The sequence below is a fragment of the Dipodomys spectabilis genome, unplaced genomic scaffold (genome assembly GCF_019054845.1).
Source record: "Dipodomys spectabilis isolate Male_0828 unplaced genomic scaffold, ASM1905484v1 ptg000042l, whole genome shotgun sequence".
NCBI classification, from domain to species: Eukaryota; Metazoa; Chordata; class Mammalia; order Rodentia; family Heteromyidae; genus Dipodomys; species Dipodomys spectabilis.
The window spans coordinates 2,822,388-2,840,555 of NW_024870719.1; the positions used below are offsets into that span (position 1 = coordinate 2,822,388).

An 18,168-nucleotide genomic window follows, 5' to 3' on the forward strand; every position below is an offset into this window, starting at 1 on the left:
AGTACTTTATACACATGTACAAAAATAGGACAATAAAACATGTTGAAGCTGTTTTGAAAAAGAGGGAGAAAGAGGGAAGAGTTTAATTGGAGTACATTGTATGGAAGTATTTCAAACTATCCTATACAACTAATACATGCTAATTTAAAAAAATCTTTAAAGCCAAGTGCTGGTGGCTCACATCTATAATCCTAGCTACACAGGAAGTGATCTGAGGATCATGGGTTGAAGCCAGCCTGGGCAGAAAAGCCTGAGAGTCTATTTCCAATTAACTAATAAAAAAGAAGCTTCACTGGAGGCATGCTCAAGTGATAAGAGCACCAACTGTGGGTGAAAAAGCCAACTAAGAATATGAGGTCCTGAGTTCAAGCCTCCATTTCTGGCACACATAAAAAAATAACTTTTTAATTTTTTCTTTTTCTTTTTATGGGGGAAGGGTCAGTACTAGGGAATAAGCTCAGGATATCTCATTCTCCCTTAGCTTTTTTGTTCAAAGCTGTCAATCTACCACTTGGGCTATATGGCTCCATTTCTTCTTCCTTTATAGTAAATGTGCTGCAGTAATAAAAAGTAAACAAAGGGTTGGCCTATGGCATTAGTACTAACAGAGTGCCTAGAAACGACAAAGCCCTGAGTTCAAACCCCCGTACTAGTCCCCTGACCAAAAGCAAAGGAAAAAACCATATCTTTTGTATCTTCATTATAAATAATCTCAATGTCTTTGACCAAAATTTTTGACACAAAGTGTCTATTTCATGCTTGTTACATAATGCAGGATTTAACAGAAATACGATTTTTAAAAAAACAACAAGGGCTGGGAAGGTGGGTCAGTGGTAGAGTGCTTGCCTTGCATGCATGAAGCTCTGGGTTCCATTCCTCAGCACCACATAAGCAGAAAAAGCAGGAAGTGGTTGCTGTGGCTCAAGTGGTAGAGCGCTAGCCTTGAGCTGAAGAGCTGAGGGACAGCACCAAGGCCCAGAGTTCAACAAAAAACAAAAACAATACAAAATATATAGTTTTGAAGTACCCTAAATCACTTTATAGTATTTACTTAAAAATACTGCAAGGTGTTGATTGCTCATGCCTGTAATGCTAGTTACTCAGGAGAGTGAGATCTGAGGATCATTGTTCAAAGCCAGCCCAGCAGGAAAGGCTATGAAGCCCTTACCTCCAATTAACCACCAGAGAACTGAAGTGTCATTGTGGCTCAGCTACTCTACCACTTGAAATATGCTCTCGCCTTTTTTTGGCTTTAGTCATTTCTTAGGCCACATCTTCTGTTTTTTTCTAGGTTTGGCCTTTGACCAGGATTCTCCTACCTACAGCCTCTTCTAGAGCCTGAATTACAAACATGTCCCATCACACTTGGCTTATGTAATAAGATGGCTTGAAACTTCTTGTGCAAGCTGGCCTTGACACTGGATCCTTTTGTTACTTGATTTCTACCTCCTAAGTACCTGTGATTACATGTGTGACTTACTGCTCCCAGTCTTGAATGTCTACTTCTTAAATTTAGTTGATAAATTTTAAAAAAAAGCATCACTTTTTTATAAAAAGGGCTGGGACTCAGTGATAGAGCACTTACGCGCAGAAATAAATTACTTCACTGAGCTTGAATGACCAAGAAATAATGCTATGTTTTTTTCCTGTGAGTCAACAGTACAATACAAACATAATATTAATAATAATGATTGCAAATTATTTATTTTCCATTTTAGGAAATAGTATCCTAATTGATAAACAATAATATAACTCAACAATGTCATTATTAGCTGTGTGCCAGTGGCTCTCGCCTGTAATCCTAGCTACTCAGGAGGCTGAAATCTGAGGATCACAATTCAAAGCCAGCCCAAGCAGGAAAGTCTGTGAGACTCTTATCTCCAATAAACCACTCAGAAAATGGGAAGTGGTACTGTGACTCAAGTGGCAGATTGCTAACCTTGAGCTGAAGAGCTAAGGGACAGTACCCAAGCCTAGAGTTCAAGCCCCATGACTGACAAAAAAAAAAAAAAAAAAAAGCTTATGAAAAAAAGTCAACATTAGTACTATGTATGATAAAATAAACAACAAAAATCAGAGTTATTTTATAGCTACCTTTTTCTTATTTTTCCCCCAACACGAGTGATTTAAATTACCATCTCAAGCTTACATTCTACTACTGTGCCATGGTCTAAACTCTTAGGTTTAATATTTTATTTTATTATTTACTTATTTTTAAAAAGCATGTTTATTTATGTATTTTTGGTCGGTCATGGGCCCTGAACTGGGCCTGTGTGCTGTCCCTCAGCTCTTCAGCTCAAGGCTAGAGCTCAAACACCTGAGCCACAGCATCACTTCCAGATTTTTCTGCTTATGTGGTGCTGAGGAATCGAACCCAGGGCCTCATGCATGCTAGGCAAAGCACTCTACCACTGAGCCACCTTCCCAACCCCTATATTTTATTTTTTTGAATTCAGGGCCAACGTGCTGTCCCTGAGCTTTTTGCTCAAGTCTAGCTTTCTCCCACTTGAGCCACAGGTCTGCTTCTGGCTTTTTTGGTAGTAAATTGGAGATAAGAGTCTTACAGACTGCCCAGGCTGGCTTCAAACCATAATTCTCAAATCTTAGCCTCATGAGTATCTAGAATTACAAGTATGAACCACCGGCTGTATTTTGTTTTAGATGTATAGTCTTATCATTGTTTCTGTTGACCTCTAAATCTTGATCCCTCTGCCTTTACCTCCCAAGTAGCTGGAATCAAGAACTTTCATTAAGAGCAAGAAAAATTATATAGTAACAAATCTCCAAAAGACTTAGAAAATGCTTGGTGGGTATGGTGGTGCATGTATGGAATACCAGCAATTCAGGAGGCAGCCTAGGCAATAAAGTTACGGACACTTAACCAGTAGACCAAGCAGGGTATCACACAACTGTAACAATAGCTATCCAAGAGGAACAGGTAGGAGCTGTAGCCTGAGGTTAACCTGGGCAAAATATGAGACCTAATCTGAAAAATAGCAAGCAACAAACGTCTGGAGGTATGGTTCAAGTGGTTGAGCACCTGCCTAGTAAGTTCAAGACCTGGATTCAAATCCTAGTACCTCCAAAAAAAATAAGAGGGTAGGGCAGGGCATGGAGAGGAAGAAGAAAAAGGAGAAAAAGACTTAGGAAAGTTCAAAGACCTACAATAATCATATGAAATCAATTTTTATGACCTGAGATCTCCTAACACTAATTAGCCTAAAAGGAAAAATGGCAAATATATAATTTCTAAATATTGCCTAGATCATCTGGTGTCTGAAGAACAGAGTGATGGAGCTTCTCATCAAGTTGTAGATCTTTCTGTTCCATGTGATCTATATTCAGTGTAGAAGGGGATGGTGTCTGTGATCTGGATCCAAGAGCTGAATGTACCGGGGAAGCACTTCCTGAACCTGTAAATATAATTTTGTAAAGTTACTTGAAGAACATACTCAATAACCTACTTGAGATGTAATACTTAAAAGCTTAAAAAAACATAAATCTACAACTTTGAAGACAAAATGAGTTATAAATTAGCCAAGCATGTCAATAAAATATCATTAATAATGATAATAACTATAATAATAAAATATAATATGATTTATTATAATATGGTTGCGTTTGGTCATTTATATATAAAAAGTATCTGAAAAACAAAATTTTCTGTATAGAGAATAACAAATATATTAACAACTAGACCTTTTATTACAGTGTTTTATACTTCCTGTAACAAATACTTTACCCCTTACCCTCCAAAAACGAAATCTAGACCCTAAATGACATGTAAAAAGAACAGCACAGTACTTTAAGACTTTTTGATCTAGTTAGAAATAACTGCAGGAGGTTGATGTCCTACACCTTTAATTCAAGCTACTCCAAAGGTAAAAATCAGGAGAATCATAGTCCAAGAGTAGCCCAGATAAGCAAGGAGTTCCCAAGACCTCCCATCTCAACTAAAAAAAAAGCTGGGTATGGCCAGGTACTGGTGGCTCATATCTGAATTCTAGCTACTCAGGAAGCTGAGACCTGAAGATCATCGTTCAAAGTCAGCCTGTACAGCAAAGTCTCTAAGACTTTCAGCTCAAATAAACTACAAAAAAAAAAAAAAAAAAGCTGGAATTGGAGCTGTGGTTCAAGCAGAAGTGTGCTAGCTTTGAGCAAAAAAACTCAGGGATGGTGTCCAGGACTGGCACCAACAAAACAAAACAGAGCTGAGTAGGTTGTGTATCCCAGGTAAGCATGAAGAATAAACTGGAGGATCCCAGTGCAGGTTAGTTCAGGCATAAATATGAAACCGTATCTCAAAATTAACAAAACAAATAGGGCTTGAGGTTTGGCTCAAAAGTGGTAGAATGTTGTCTGGCAACTTGAGATGCTAAATTCAAGCCCCAGTATCACAAAACAAAACAAAAAAAAAAAACAGGAAGGCTATCATGTATTTCATAGAAAATATTAGGAGTTTAGAGGATCCATAAAACTTAAGACACATAGACTTCATGTCAAGAACCTAGTCTAGTATTTCCTCCCTCATTTAAGCAACACATTCTTTCCAATAACTTTACCAGTAACTGTTGCAACGTCAGCAGAGAAAGCTTGTTGGTTGAGACTACTTGTTTCAGAATCTATATGAAGTGTAGTTAAACTGGCTACTTCCTGCTCTTCTGTGCTCTGCTGATGACCAGAACTTGAGTCCACATCGGCAGAGGATGCAATTCCAGTGTCAGCTCCAAACCCAAAGTCTATGAAGAAGAAATGACAATGTACAAGCCCCCGCTATAAAAGGTATCTGCAATTATAACTAAGACACAGCTAAATCAGTAAAATGATCAAATAAACATTTCCTCTAAAATTCTATTTATTCTGGCAAGTGTATGTAATGTCAACATTCTGAAGATTATAACAAAAGACAAAATGTGTCATCATTATTCCTGTCCATGTATTATGATAGCTAGTAACAAGCAGTGCTTTTCAAGTATTTCATAATCTCTAGTATAAGAATAAACCTAAAATTACATATATACAGTATAAACTTTCTTTTTAATCATATCTGATTTAAATCATAATAGTATAGAATCAGTTTATAAGGGGAGGAAGCATGGAATTCCCCAGCACATCTCCAGTGCATCACAAATCTATTTAGCTCTAAGGATTTTACTTTCTTCTTTTTAGCTTTAGTTGCTTTTGCTGTCTGCCAAGTATAACAGAATTTCAGCAGAGTAACAATGTGGTAATATAGTGCCAAGTAATATCACTGATGTTCTTCAACATGGAGCACTTTAGTCAAGGAAGGTACTATGATAGCTATAGGATTGCATATAACTGCTCACAAGCTATCAGGTAAGAGCATATAAGAAAGTGGCAATTCACAATTTTAACTGGCCTTAAATTTCAATTCCATCCAAATTTATTTTTCTTTCTACACTTTTGGTCTTAAAAATATGCTTTGTAAAAATCAGTACTGGAGGAATATCAATACCAAATTTCAAGCTACAAAGACATAGTAATTAAAACAGCTTGGGACTGGCACAAGAACGAACCTGAGGACCAATGGAATAGAACTGAAGACTCAGAAATGAACCCACAGACCTACAGCCACCTAATTTTCGACAAGGGAGCTTAAAAAAAAAAAAAAAAGAATGGAAGAAAGGCAACCTCTTCAGTAAATGGTGCCGGTAAAATGGTTAAACACCTATAGAAAATTAAAGCTAGATCCTTATATATCACCCTGCACCAGAATCACCTCCAAATGGATCAAAGACCTCAAAGTAAAACTGAAAACATTACAAGAAAGAATAGAAGAAACTTCAAGAGCTCCTTAGCACAGGCTGAAACTTTCTTAATAGAGACCTATAAACACAACAAACCAAAAAAAGGTTGGACAAATGGGGTTGCATGAAACTGCAGAGCTTCTGCATGGCAAAGTACACAGCTAGCAAGATCAATAGAAAGCCCGCGGATTGGGAGAAAATCTTCAGTAGCCATACAACGGACAAGGGCCTCATATCTAAAATATACGTTGGAACTCAAAAATTAACCCCCCAAAAAACAAATCCTTAAAGACACAACCGCCTGATTAATACGTAGGCTAAAGACTTAAAGAGAGACTTCTCTGAAGAGGAAATAAGAATGGCCAATAGACACATAAAGAAATGCTCAACTTCTCTAGTCATAAAAGAAATGCAAATCAAAACAACACTGAGATTCCACCTCACCCCAGTTAGAATGGCTATAATTAAGAAATCTAACAACAACAGATGCTGGAGGGGATGTGGCCAAAAGGGAACCCTACTGCATTGCTGGTGGGAATGTAAACTTGTTCAACTACTTTGGAAAGCAGTATGGAGGTCCCTCAAAAGAGTTCCCCTATGACCCAGCAATATTACTTTTGGGCATTTACCGAAACAATCACAAACAAGGCCATACTAAAAGTACCAGCCCAACTATGTTTATCGCAGCATTATTCTCCATAGCTAAGATATGGAACCAACCCACATGCCCCTCACTAAATGAATGGATCAAGAAAATGTGATATATACACACACACATACACATACACACACACACACACACACACACACACACAAAATGGATCAAGAAAATGTGATACACACACGCACACACACACACACACACACACACAAATGGAATTCTATGCCTCCATCAGAATGAATGACACCGCCCCATTTGTTAGGAAATGGAAAGACTTGGAAAAAATTATACTAAGTGAAGTAAGCCAGACCCAAAGAAACATAGGTCTCATGGTTTCCCTTCTTTGCAGTAACTAGTATACGTCTAGGAAACCTTACCAATGAAGTAGAAAAGGTCAAAAGCTATGCACATATGACCATATAAAATGGTGCTAATTGAAATGAACCCCAAGATAGAGACACAAGAGGGTTTATCTTTGTTGCTGTTGTTTTCAACGTACTTATAATGTAATGTGTTTTCTTTTGTTTCTTTCATATGTTCTTCCCATGGTATAACCCCCATTTTCACTGTGTTTGATTCTGGTACCCTGCATCTTGTATATACATTTTTCTAATTTGGGGAGAGGAAGGGAAATAACAAAATGCTGAATCAAAATGTTGAATCAAGAATACAGGCCGACCTGTACAATGAGATGTACAAGACACTGTTAAAAATGAACTGTACAACCTCGGGAGAGGCGGGAGGAAGAGTTGAGGTGGGAGGTAAGGGACAGCTGGTTGGGGTAACAATGCTCAAGAGGAAATGTACTCATTACCTTACTCATGTAACTGTAACCCCTCTGTACAGTATCTTTACAATAAAAATATTAAAAATATGCTTTGTATAATGAAAGGGCAGTGGTTTTTTTTAATGTCCTAGTTTGTAAAAATAGTTTCAACATGACATGATTTCCTACAACTTGTATTGGAATTTCACTAAAAAGTGAAACCAAAATATGTGGTAACTACTCTCTAATTAACAGTAGAAAGTAAAGTGAACAGCTATGTAATCCATAAGTAAAGCTTGAACAGAAAGCAAACAATATAAAACACATTGTTCAAATAGTAAAAGATACTTGCTGTCAAATTTTCGGCCATCATATTGGAAAGCACTAAAAGAATCTGAATGACTATCTGAGCTGATAAGATCACTGCTCCCTGCACTAGCAGGGGAAGTCCATTCCGAGGGCACTCCTGGGTCATCAATAGGGCGCATCTGATTTTGCTTGTTTAGAATATCAGGCAGGTCTTTGGGAATTTCGAGGCTGCCTGGACTACTTCCTCTTCTTGTCATAGTCTAAAAATTAAAGAAACATTTTACCATTTGAAAAATAAAACTTTTATTCTCGTGAAGTACATGAAACCTCTACTTTCCAAGATTATCAGTACAATAAATGAGGCAATTGTGGTGTCTCACAAGGAGAAAAGAGAAACACACTCACTCAGCAATCTATGCAACCTGTTAACAGTATGGAACTGGTGCCTAAACTATTGTTGGTCTACTGAAAACAAAAATCCCAAATATGGGGCTGCAAGGTGGCTCAGTGATAGCGTGCTTGCCTTGCATGCATGAGGCCCTGGGTTCAATTCTCCAGCACCACATAAGCAGAAAAAAAGGAAGTGGCACTGTAGCTCAAGTGGTACAGCACTAGCCTTGACCTAAAGAGCTGAGGGACAGTGCCCAGGCCCAGAGTTCAAGCCCACGACTGGCAAAAATAAAAAATTAAAAAATTAAAAAATCCCAAATATTAGTGTTGGACATGAAATTCTTAAGCCTTACTGGTTGGTATTCATGGAGTGAATATAAGCTAACTCTAGAGTAAGTAAGTGGAAAAAGACTCAAGAGAAGAAATAGTGAAAGAAGAAAGAATAATGACAAATGTCATTTGATACTGACTGTACATGACTTCAACAGAAAAAAAAAACCTAAAACCAAAACAACGTGACAGTTACAGAACAATGTGAAATTCAAATGGAGTATGGACTTTTAGCATTATTTGGGATACAAATCTTCTATTTTCATTCTGATATTTAACATTCAATATAATATATGGTAGCTTACCAGGTAACTCCATTGTAACCTTTTCTATTAGTGTCACTAAGGACACTATGCAGAAAGATGAAAAATATAGAGGGGAACTAGGAAGGCAGAATATAGCTACTTGAGCAAATAAGCATTTCAATCTTTCTTTAGTGAATACTGTTAGTCTGTTTGTTTTATGTCTTTGAATGTAAAATATTATAAAAACCAAACAAAGAAAATCAACTTACCGAGGCATTACCACTTCGAAGTCGTTCTGCTATAAACTCATCCATCAGATCAGGCACATTAGCACTGCTGCCAATATCACTATTAAGAGGAGGCAGTTTGGGGCTCATGTCCTCTTTACTGACTAAAAGTAAATAAATAACTATATATAATAAGGAACACTTTAAGTTCACATTCTAAATTTGAAACAAAAAATAACCCCAAAGTACCTCTGCCATACCAATTATTTGCCAAACATGCACTTATGAATAATTTCCCTCCTTTTAGGTTTAACTGTAAGAATTAGTAAATTGATATTTACTTTATTTAACTAAGCAGATGTTAGTCAATCTTCAGTATAACCTTGAATAGCAAGAAAGCTTACAGATAAGCACTGGATGAAGTCAGGTTAATATTGCCTATAAAGAAATTGGTATATTTCTTTTTCCTACTGCCTGTATGCTTCGATTTAGAGCCTTTAAAATGTGTAAGTTTCCTGTTTTCCCCAAAGCATACTAGAGTAAAATGTTCTTTCAGCCTATATAAATCTTAGTGAGATACAAATGCATAAAGTTTGGATATTTATAAGAACAATTCTACAATTAGGATATATTATTGCTTCTATCCACTATAAAATCTAATCTAAATGCTTTGACAAAAATATTTTATAATTTTTAAAGATCAATCAAAATAGGCATTTTGGTTTTTTATAACATTATGATTTATTTTAACAAGAATATTTTAACTTGAGAAACTAACTTATAGAAAACAAGATTTTTTATTTTCACTACTATGCTGTTGAAAAGTTGGTTTCTCTGTAATATAAATAAGTTCAGAATTGTTTATGCTTCTAATAAAACTATAAAGCATTTCAGCTTTAAAAAATACACTGGTCAGAAGTTCACTGTGAAATACCATTATCTTTATATTACTGGCCAGGCTTTGCTAAGCTGCCAAATACTGCCCTCAGGTGGCATTAATGGCTCGATGCAAGATGCACTATTCAGCATTGGTTAATCATGCCAACAAAACCATGTTAAAATAAAATCAAAACCTACCTTACTGCTGAAAGTTAATTTTCTGTATTTGTAAAGTTAGTTTGTTTACCTTTGACAAGATAAAACAGTTACCATAGTCTTACTTTATTACTGCTATCTGTCTATGAAACCTTTATTCACATTTAAAACATCAAAGTATTTCAAGGACGTAACTTGCATTCTGCTATGAATGAATGCAAAACTAAAAACCCACAAGATTTTATAAATGATTTAAATGAAATGTGACTAAATCTACTTTGAAAGCTGGGACTGGTTATAGAACCTTAATTGCTGGTTAGAATTCAAAATAATTTTCTACCAAGAAAAAATACAAAACCAAATTAAGTCAGCACTAAAAAATACATGATTTCAATTAAATACTAAATATAGCTAGTGCTCTTTAAAATATAAACTATAGTGAGGCAAGAGAAAAAGTACAGGAACTCCTCAGTAAACTTTAAATTTTAAGACTCACATAATACACACTCAGTCTTGAAAGGTTGTTAAATTCTATCTTTTTTCCTATCCTGTTCAGCAGCAAAGAGGTTTAACTAAATGGCTTATAAGGGAAATTAGTAATTTAAATAAACATTTTATGCTGGGAAAAGTACAGCTGGGGGAAAGGCGCATGCATAACCAAACAGAGAGAAAGCAGTGACCATCCCAAAGCTTTTTGATTGCTTATAGCTTGCTTCAGTTGCATTAAGCCAAACTGGTGCTGTCTTTCTCCTTTTGCGCTCTGCACACTGTTAGTGCTCACCTGCAGCTTTCCTTCCAAAATAGCCCATTACATGACTGTACAGATCCCTCAGTGGAGCCTCTGGTGGCATTCTGTTCTGCCTCTGTGGGGAAACATTTGCCTTCGGCTTCGAAAGAGCATGTACAACAGTTTTATAAACGCCACCCAGGGAGCCCTGCTGTAGTCCTGCCTCATGATTTGCTGATCTAACTGTGCTACGACTACCTAATTGGTTAGCTGGAATTTCTTCTTTCTGTAGTATGGTGGTGGGAATCTCTGTAGATTCCTTCGCTGTTTTGCTAACTGATGATGTAGTAATTGTATCTAAAGGCCTGTACACACCAGGCTTTACAAACTCTGGACCACTAGGTGAGCTGGTATGGGTGTTGCTAGTGCTGCTGCTGCTGCTACTATTACTAAAGCCACTGAGCTTCCGCAGTCTCATCTTCCATGGAGCCTCTTTGTTTTCCAGAGGATTATAAAACTGAACAGATTCAGTAGATGGTCTGAAAGTAACATGAACACTGTTTCGTTTCTTAGCAGCAATTTTCATGATTTTGGCCCTATGAGTTACTGTTTCAGACAAGCTCCTTTTAGTTGGAGAAAGCTTGCTAGTATTTGAAACATAAGGCATTCTACGGTTAACTGGTGTTTTAAGTGTAGTTTTCTTGGCATGAATTATATGTGGGACAGTGAGTTTTTCATTAATTTTCACACCCCTAAGCTTTTCAACTAGTGTTGCATCTACACAGGCATCTAATTCTGTGGCTGTTTGTCTATACAGGTATTTCTTTTTTTCTTTTTCACCAGGACTATCTGAACTAGGATCCGATGACTGCTCATCAATGTTTAGTTGCTTAGATTTTTCAGAAGTTTGTGTTCTTGTTAAACTATCTGACTGGATAGGTACGATATTACTCATGAAGACAGCTGAGTTTGGTTCTTTTTGAAATTGTATGTTTTCAGGAGTCCCGACAAAAGGCATGAAATTTTCTGATCTAATTTCCTGATCTATGTATTCTAATTTATCCAAGGATGATCTTTCATCCCTGGTAACTTCAACAATCACTTCCTGAGAAGTTGTATCTTTACCTATCTCATTTTTACTATAATATTCCTGGTTTTCCTTAAAATATTCTTTCAAGGAAGAAAGAAGATCATCATCTCCTTCAAGGTCAATGTACTGGATTTGTTCAAAAGCTGAATCTGCAAGTTCTACTGGACCTATTAAGTGACAAAGATGGTCATATATGCTATCACCAACTTCCAGAGAAGACTCTCTACTATGAGTATCAGTGATGTGGCTTTCAGTGGATCTAGTTATTGAAGAAGCCTCTGTGGAACTCTGCAAGCTTGGTGCATGACGGGATGAACTGTCAATGACAGGAACTGCACCTTTGGCTCGTTCAACTGTGAATGGTTCCAAGATGTCAGAAGTACTGCTACTTCGAGGCAATGGCTGTTCCTCATTCAAGGCACCAAAAACTTCATTTCCAGTGTCTTCACTCTGTGAAAAATGTCTGACTCTAGTTGAACGGGGAAGTATTTGAGCATCATCGATATCTGTAAGAGAGAAAAATTACACATAGTAGAAACTATATGAATATGAAAAATAAGCTCATTTCAACCACAGTGTAAGCATCCTTTTTAAAAAATAAATCAAGATTTTTTTTTTGTTCAGTGAAAAAAAATACAAATCTTTTTTTAAATAATGGGAGCAAGCGAATAAACCATGTAGTGTCAATGAATTAAAAAACTACCAAAATATATTTTAAATGTTAACATGCACAGAAACAGATAGTGAGACAATGAAACATTTGGAAGTGCATTTAGAGATAGAGCTGTGCCAATAAGTCAAGCAATTCAAATTCATTATTCAATTTTTCTACATAAGTAGAAAAAACCATATCTGAACATATAAAATGGTTTTAAATATTGCACACTAGACTCATCAATTTTTCTGCTTTCATATAAGCAGATAAGAGACACCATATTTTCTTCAACTCATTACCTTTCTAACAGATCACAAATTATAAATGAAAATCCCTATTTTCCTATCTTAACGTTTTCTTTGTCAGGTTCTACTGAGGTGCTTATTTTCCTTTACTACAGTGTTAAAATATATTCATCACCCCCAAATGAAGCCAGTATATTATTTTAAAATTCTACTTGTTTTGTTTTTGACAAATTACTTAAATATACTATTAAAAAATACCAAAACACCACCTGCCTTGTTAAACAACCAAACTCTAAAAACTGTTTTCTTACATGCATGTTTTGTGGTTTGCTTCCAGGTCCTGGGACTTGAACTCTAGTGCTCTACCACTTGAGACACAGCTTCACTTGTGTGTGTGTGTGTGATTTATTGGACTTGAACTCTAGTGCTCTACCACTTGAGACACAGCTTCACGTGTGTGTGTGTGTGTGTGTGTGTGTGTGTGTGATTTATTGGAGATAAGAACCTTGTAGACTTTACTGCCTGGACTGGCTTTGAACCATGATCCTCAGATCTCAACCTTCTGAGTAACTAGGATTACAGCCCTGAGCCACCAATGCCTGGCGTCCACTTTTTTATTTTTTTTAAGAGGGTTAAGTATAGAGCCAAGTTGGCCTAAAATTCTTGATCCTCCTGCCTCAGCCTCCCTTTTACAGGGATTCAAGATGTGTGCCATTATACCAGGCTGAGACATCCCTTTTAAGAAAGGATCCTATAATCAAAATGGAAACTTAAGAGATGATCTAATTTTATTCTTTATAGATGACAAAAATGAGGCCTACAGAGGTCAAGTTATTGTCTAACATTTATGATAATGAAGTATGTAAAGTAGACAATGATTAATTTTTTTACTAAGTATATATACTAAGTATATTGTAAATTCTCACAATATATATGAACCTAAAAACAACCAGCAAGAGGAATTTTTTTTTTTTTGTCCTGGGGCTTGAACTCTGGGCCTGGACGGTCCCTCAGCTCTTCAGCTCAAGGCTGGTGCTCTATCACTTGAGCCACAGCGCCACTTCCGGTTTTCTGGTGGCTAATTGGAGATAAGAGTCTCATGGACTTTCTGCCAGGGCTGGCTTAAGAACCTGGATCCTCAGATCTCAGCCTCCTGAGTAGCTAGGATTACAGGCAGCCACAGGTACCCGACCCTCTCTCTCTCTCTTTCTCTCATACACACACACACACACACACACACACACACACACACACACACACACACACACACACACACAGGTACCCGACCCTCTCTCTCTCTTTCTCTCATACACACACACACACACACACACACACACACACACACACACACACACACACACACACACACACACACACACACACACACACAATCTCAAAGAGGAATTTTAAAAATTAAATGTCAAGCCAGGAGCTGGTAACTCACATCTATAATCCTAGCTACTCAGGAGGCTGAGCTCTGAGGTTTGTGGTTCAAAGCCAGCCGGGGCAGGAAAGTCCATGAGACTCTTATCTCCAATAAACCACCAGAACACTGGAAGTGGCACTGTGGCTGTGGTACAAGAGGTAGCGCACTTGCCTTGAGCTGAAGAACTGAGGGACAGCGCCCAGGCCCAGAGTTCAAGCCCCATGACCAAAAACTATATTAAGTGAAGTAAGCCAGGCCCAAAGAAACATAGGTCCCATGGTTTCCCTTATTTGCAATAACTAGTATATGTCTGAGTCAAGCAGAAAAGGTCAGATAAGTTGATGTTAGGGGAATTAACCCAAAGATAAGTATTTAAATGTTTTTTTGGTTTTTTTTTTCCTTTCATGCAATTGTTTCTAACATATTTATAAGATGATTTCTTTGTTGCTTTGTAGGCCCTTCCCCCACTGTATAACTCATGCTTTCACTGTATTTGATCTTGGTATAATTTGTGGCGGGGAGGGGAAAAAAACAAATCGTTTAACTACGGATACAGGTGGACCCATTGCAACAATGAGATGTACAAGTCGTTATGTCGAAAAACGAACTTTACAACTTTGTTGGGGGGTGGGGGGAGCATCAAGTGGGGGCAGGGGGGGGAGTATGGGAAGGGAGGGGAAGGGGAAACAAAGAAGAGGCAACAATGCTTGATAAGAAATGTACTCGTTATCTTGCCCATGTAATTATAACTCCTCTGTACGGTATTCTCACAATAAAAAAAAAAATTAAATGTTTATGATTCATCATCTTTAGGTTACCTAGGAATTACAAAAAAAAAATTGTTCCAGAAGCCAGTAAGATATAATGAAAAAGAGGACAAAAAAATTCATTGCTACTACTCATTAGGCTTGGTTTTGCAAATGTTAAAGGTAACAGAACCAAGGTAGGCATGGTAGTACAGGTCTGTATTCCCAGCACTTGGAAGGCAGAAGTACAAGTACTGAGAAAAGACACTGAAGCCAGAATGGGCTACACAAATAGTCTTAAAAAGAATAACAGAATAGAAGTATAACTGAACAATTACAATAAAAAAAAACTTACATCTACAGATAATCAGTGACTTGTCGGAGAGTACACAGTAATTTCTTGAGATAAGTAGGTGTTAAACTTTAGGTGCCTTTACTCTAGATTCTGAAAGTGGTTTTGACATATAAAAAAGGAATTGTCAATCAAAGTATTTCAGGAGCTATGCTATGAAGGAAAGGAGTTGGTATTTTATCTCAGTAATATCACCATCTCTCTGACTACTTTGTACCAAATTCTCATCAATGGAGGTTTGTATTATGATAAGACGCTAATGTATTCCTGAAATTTATGTGTAAACTCCTAATATAGACAAATAGTAACTCCTGAAGTTTTAATAACTAAAATTTTTTTTCATCATATAATACATTTAAAAAATTACATTGGCTTTCTTCCACAATGTATTCCACTAAGAAATTTTTCTAAATAAAAAGCAAAAAACTTTTTACAGACTTTGAATTTATGCATTTATACTCATTACATATCTGTTACTAAAGCAGAAGTCTAATGAATATTTGTGCATCTTGACAAATTTGTTATGTCTCTTATACAGATCATAAAAGCCATAGATTTGAAAACAGATTATTGAAAACAGATACTGTTTATAACATGAATTCCAGGTTTTCCTAAATGACACAATTAAAGACTATACAACTTTTCTATAAAAAGAATTTTTACAGTGAGGATTTTATTAAAGTTCAAAGTCAAGAATTCAACATGTCCAATTTAAAGTTTTAAGGTCAGAAAATATATGAACTTAAGGAAAAGTAGAGCACTAGATTTAATTTTTAGTTCCCTTTACTTATATTTCATAATTTTTCCATTCCAAAGAAGCCAGGAAAGATTACTAAAAAGTTCTACTTTAAGAAAAATTTTCCACCCCTCTGTACAGTATGTTCACAAATAAAATAAAATTAAACTAAAAAAAAAAAAAAAAGAAAAATTTTCCAAACATAGTTTTCACCTTGCTTAATTGAAAACTGCTGTTTGCTTAAATGCTGATAGCTAAAGCACATATAGTACTTTCTATGTGCAGCATATTATTCAACTCCTTACATATATTAACTACTTTTATCCTCAAAAATGAAAGTGGTTTTTTTTGTTTTTGTTTTTTTCTGGGGGGTCCGCACATGGGGCCTGAACTCTGGGCCTGGGTGCTGTCTGTCCCTCAGCTCTTCAGCTCAAGGCTAGCGCTCTACCACTTGAGCCACAGCGCCACTTCCGGTTTTTTTCTTTTTGCTTATGTGGTATTGAGGAATCAAACCCAGGGCCTCAGGCATGCAAGGCAAGTGCTCTACCACTGAGCCACCTTCCCAGCCCCGAAAGTTTTTTTGTTTTGTTTTGCTGGTCCTAGGGCTTGAACTCAGGGCCTGGGTGCTATCCCTGAACCTCTCTGTGCTCAAGGCTAATGCTCTACCACTTGAGCAACAGCGCCACTTCCAGCTTTTCTGTTTATGTGATACTGAGGAATCAAACCCAGGGCTTCATGCATGCTAGGCAAGCACTCTGCCAGCTAAGTCACATTCCCAGTCCTGTGATCACTCTTTTATAGATGAAGTTATTTCAAGTGACTTACCCAAGGCTATCTACCTTACACTTTTTAGTTTATTATGAATATTTTATATTGATGAACTAAAATTTTTAAATAAGTTGGTAAAAACGGTTAAGAAACTACAATAGTTACTTATCTCTGTAAAAATCTCGAAAAATAAAAACCTTGATAAAACAAATATTAGATTATACAGAGAAAAACTTCCTTATTGCTAAAAATGTCAACATCAGATCTAATAAAAATGTCCTTCAAAGCAATTTACTTATATTCTAATGTGAAAAATAGAACTCTTTAAAATATTTTAACCTAAGCTAGATGCCAGTGGCTCATGCCATTAGTAATCCTAACTACTCAGGAAGCTGAGATCTGAGGATCCTAGTTCAAAGCCAGCCCACAGGAAAGTCTGTGAGACTCTTATCTCCAATTAACAACCAGAAAACCAGAAGTGGTGCTGTGGCTCAAATGGTAGAGCTCTGGGCTTGAGCTGAAGAGCTGAGTAACAGCACCCAGGCCCAGAGTTCAAGGCCCATGATTAACAAAAAGAAAAAAGAAAAAAAAATTAACCTAAAGAACCATAAATCATTTAATGAGCAAAATAAAAAGTGTTTTGAACAAGGAAAATGAGAAAATGCTTCATGGAAAACTTACACTTTTATAAAAATATTAAGTTTTATCTCTGGGTTTTCTTTTTTTGGTCGTGGGTGCTGTCTCTCAGCTTTTTAGCTCAAGGCTAGCGCTCTACCACTTGAGCCACAGTGCCACTTCTGGCTTTTTCTGCTTACGTGATGCTAAGGAATTGAACCCAGGGCCTCAAGCAAGGTAAGTACTCTACCACTGAGCCACCTTCCCAGTCCTCTCTGGGTTTTCTTAATAATACTTAATATTAAAATACTAAAATTTCTATATTAAAATATAGCTTTTATCAGAACATCTGAATATTTCAAAGAAACGTTTCCTTTGCTAGTTTAAAGCTGTGTGTTAAATCTCAGATGCTGGTGGCTCACCCTAGCTACTTAGGGGCTGAGATCTGAGTATCACGGTTCAAAGCCAGCCCAGGCAGGAAAGTCCATGAGACTCTTATGTCCAATTAACCACCAGAAAACTGGAAGTGGCATTGTGGCTCAAAGTGGTAGAGCACTGCCCTGGAGGTAAAGTGCTCAGGAACAGTGCCCAGGGACAGAGTTCAAGCCTCAGGACAGACAAAAAAAAAAAAAAAGCAGCTGTGTGTTAAAGTATGCATGTTAGTTCATCATATGTAGGAACAACCTTTTACTTCAATTTACGTTTCTAAAGAATTTCTATATGTTTCTCATGGCACAAAGCTTAATAAATACTGATAGAAGGAAAGCATATCTTCTTTTCAAAAAATTATCACTGCTATTAAAAATCAATTTTGATTTTTACCAGGAAACAGCCTCTGAAACTAGAATACTAACAAAAGACTAGAAATTTCTTAAGTTTTGAAATTATGTACAGAAATACCAAAATCTTTTGCTCAAATTAAATTTTTTTCTTGGTCAAGCATGAATATTCAATCAGTTATATTTTTATGGATTCTTAATTTATAAAATCACATATTAGTTTACACAGAGAATCTACGCTAGTAAAACTTATGCATCATTTAAAAATATTTAATTTGCAGGCAATTCAAAGGAGTAT

General features: G+C 36.6%; 1 protein-coding gene across 6 annotated transcripts in view; it reads right to left on the reverse strand.

Moving 5' to 3' along the window:
- Positions 1 to 18,168, reverse strand: part of Ralgapa1 (Ral GTPase activating protein catalytic subunit alpha 1) — a 222,137-nt gene that overhangs the window by 118,152 nt on the left and 85,817 nt on the right. For 4 of the 6 annotated variants that reach the window (XM_042677921.1, XM_042677922.1, XM_042677923.1 and 1 more), the window contains exons 17-21: positions 10,513 to 12,054; positions 8,739 to 8,860; positions 7,548 to 7,764; positions 4,563 to 4,739; positions 3,261 to 3,413 (exon numbers count right to left, since the gene is read on the reverse strand). In XM_042677921.1, the coding sequence (XP_042533855.1) occupies positions 3,261 to 3,413; positions 4,563 to 4,739; positions 7,548 to 7,764; positions 8,739 to 8,860; positions 10,513 to 12,054 (2,211 nt within the window). The remainder of the gene's footprint in view (positions 1 to 3,260; positions 3,414 to 4,562; positions 4,740 to 7,547; positions 7,765 to 8,738; positions 8,861 to 10,512; positions 12,055 to 18,168) is intronic. The other 2 variants (XM_042677925.1, XM_042677926.1) reach the window with 1 other exon arrangement.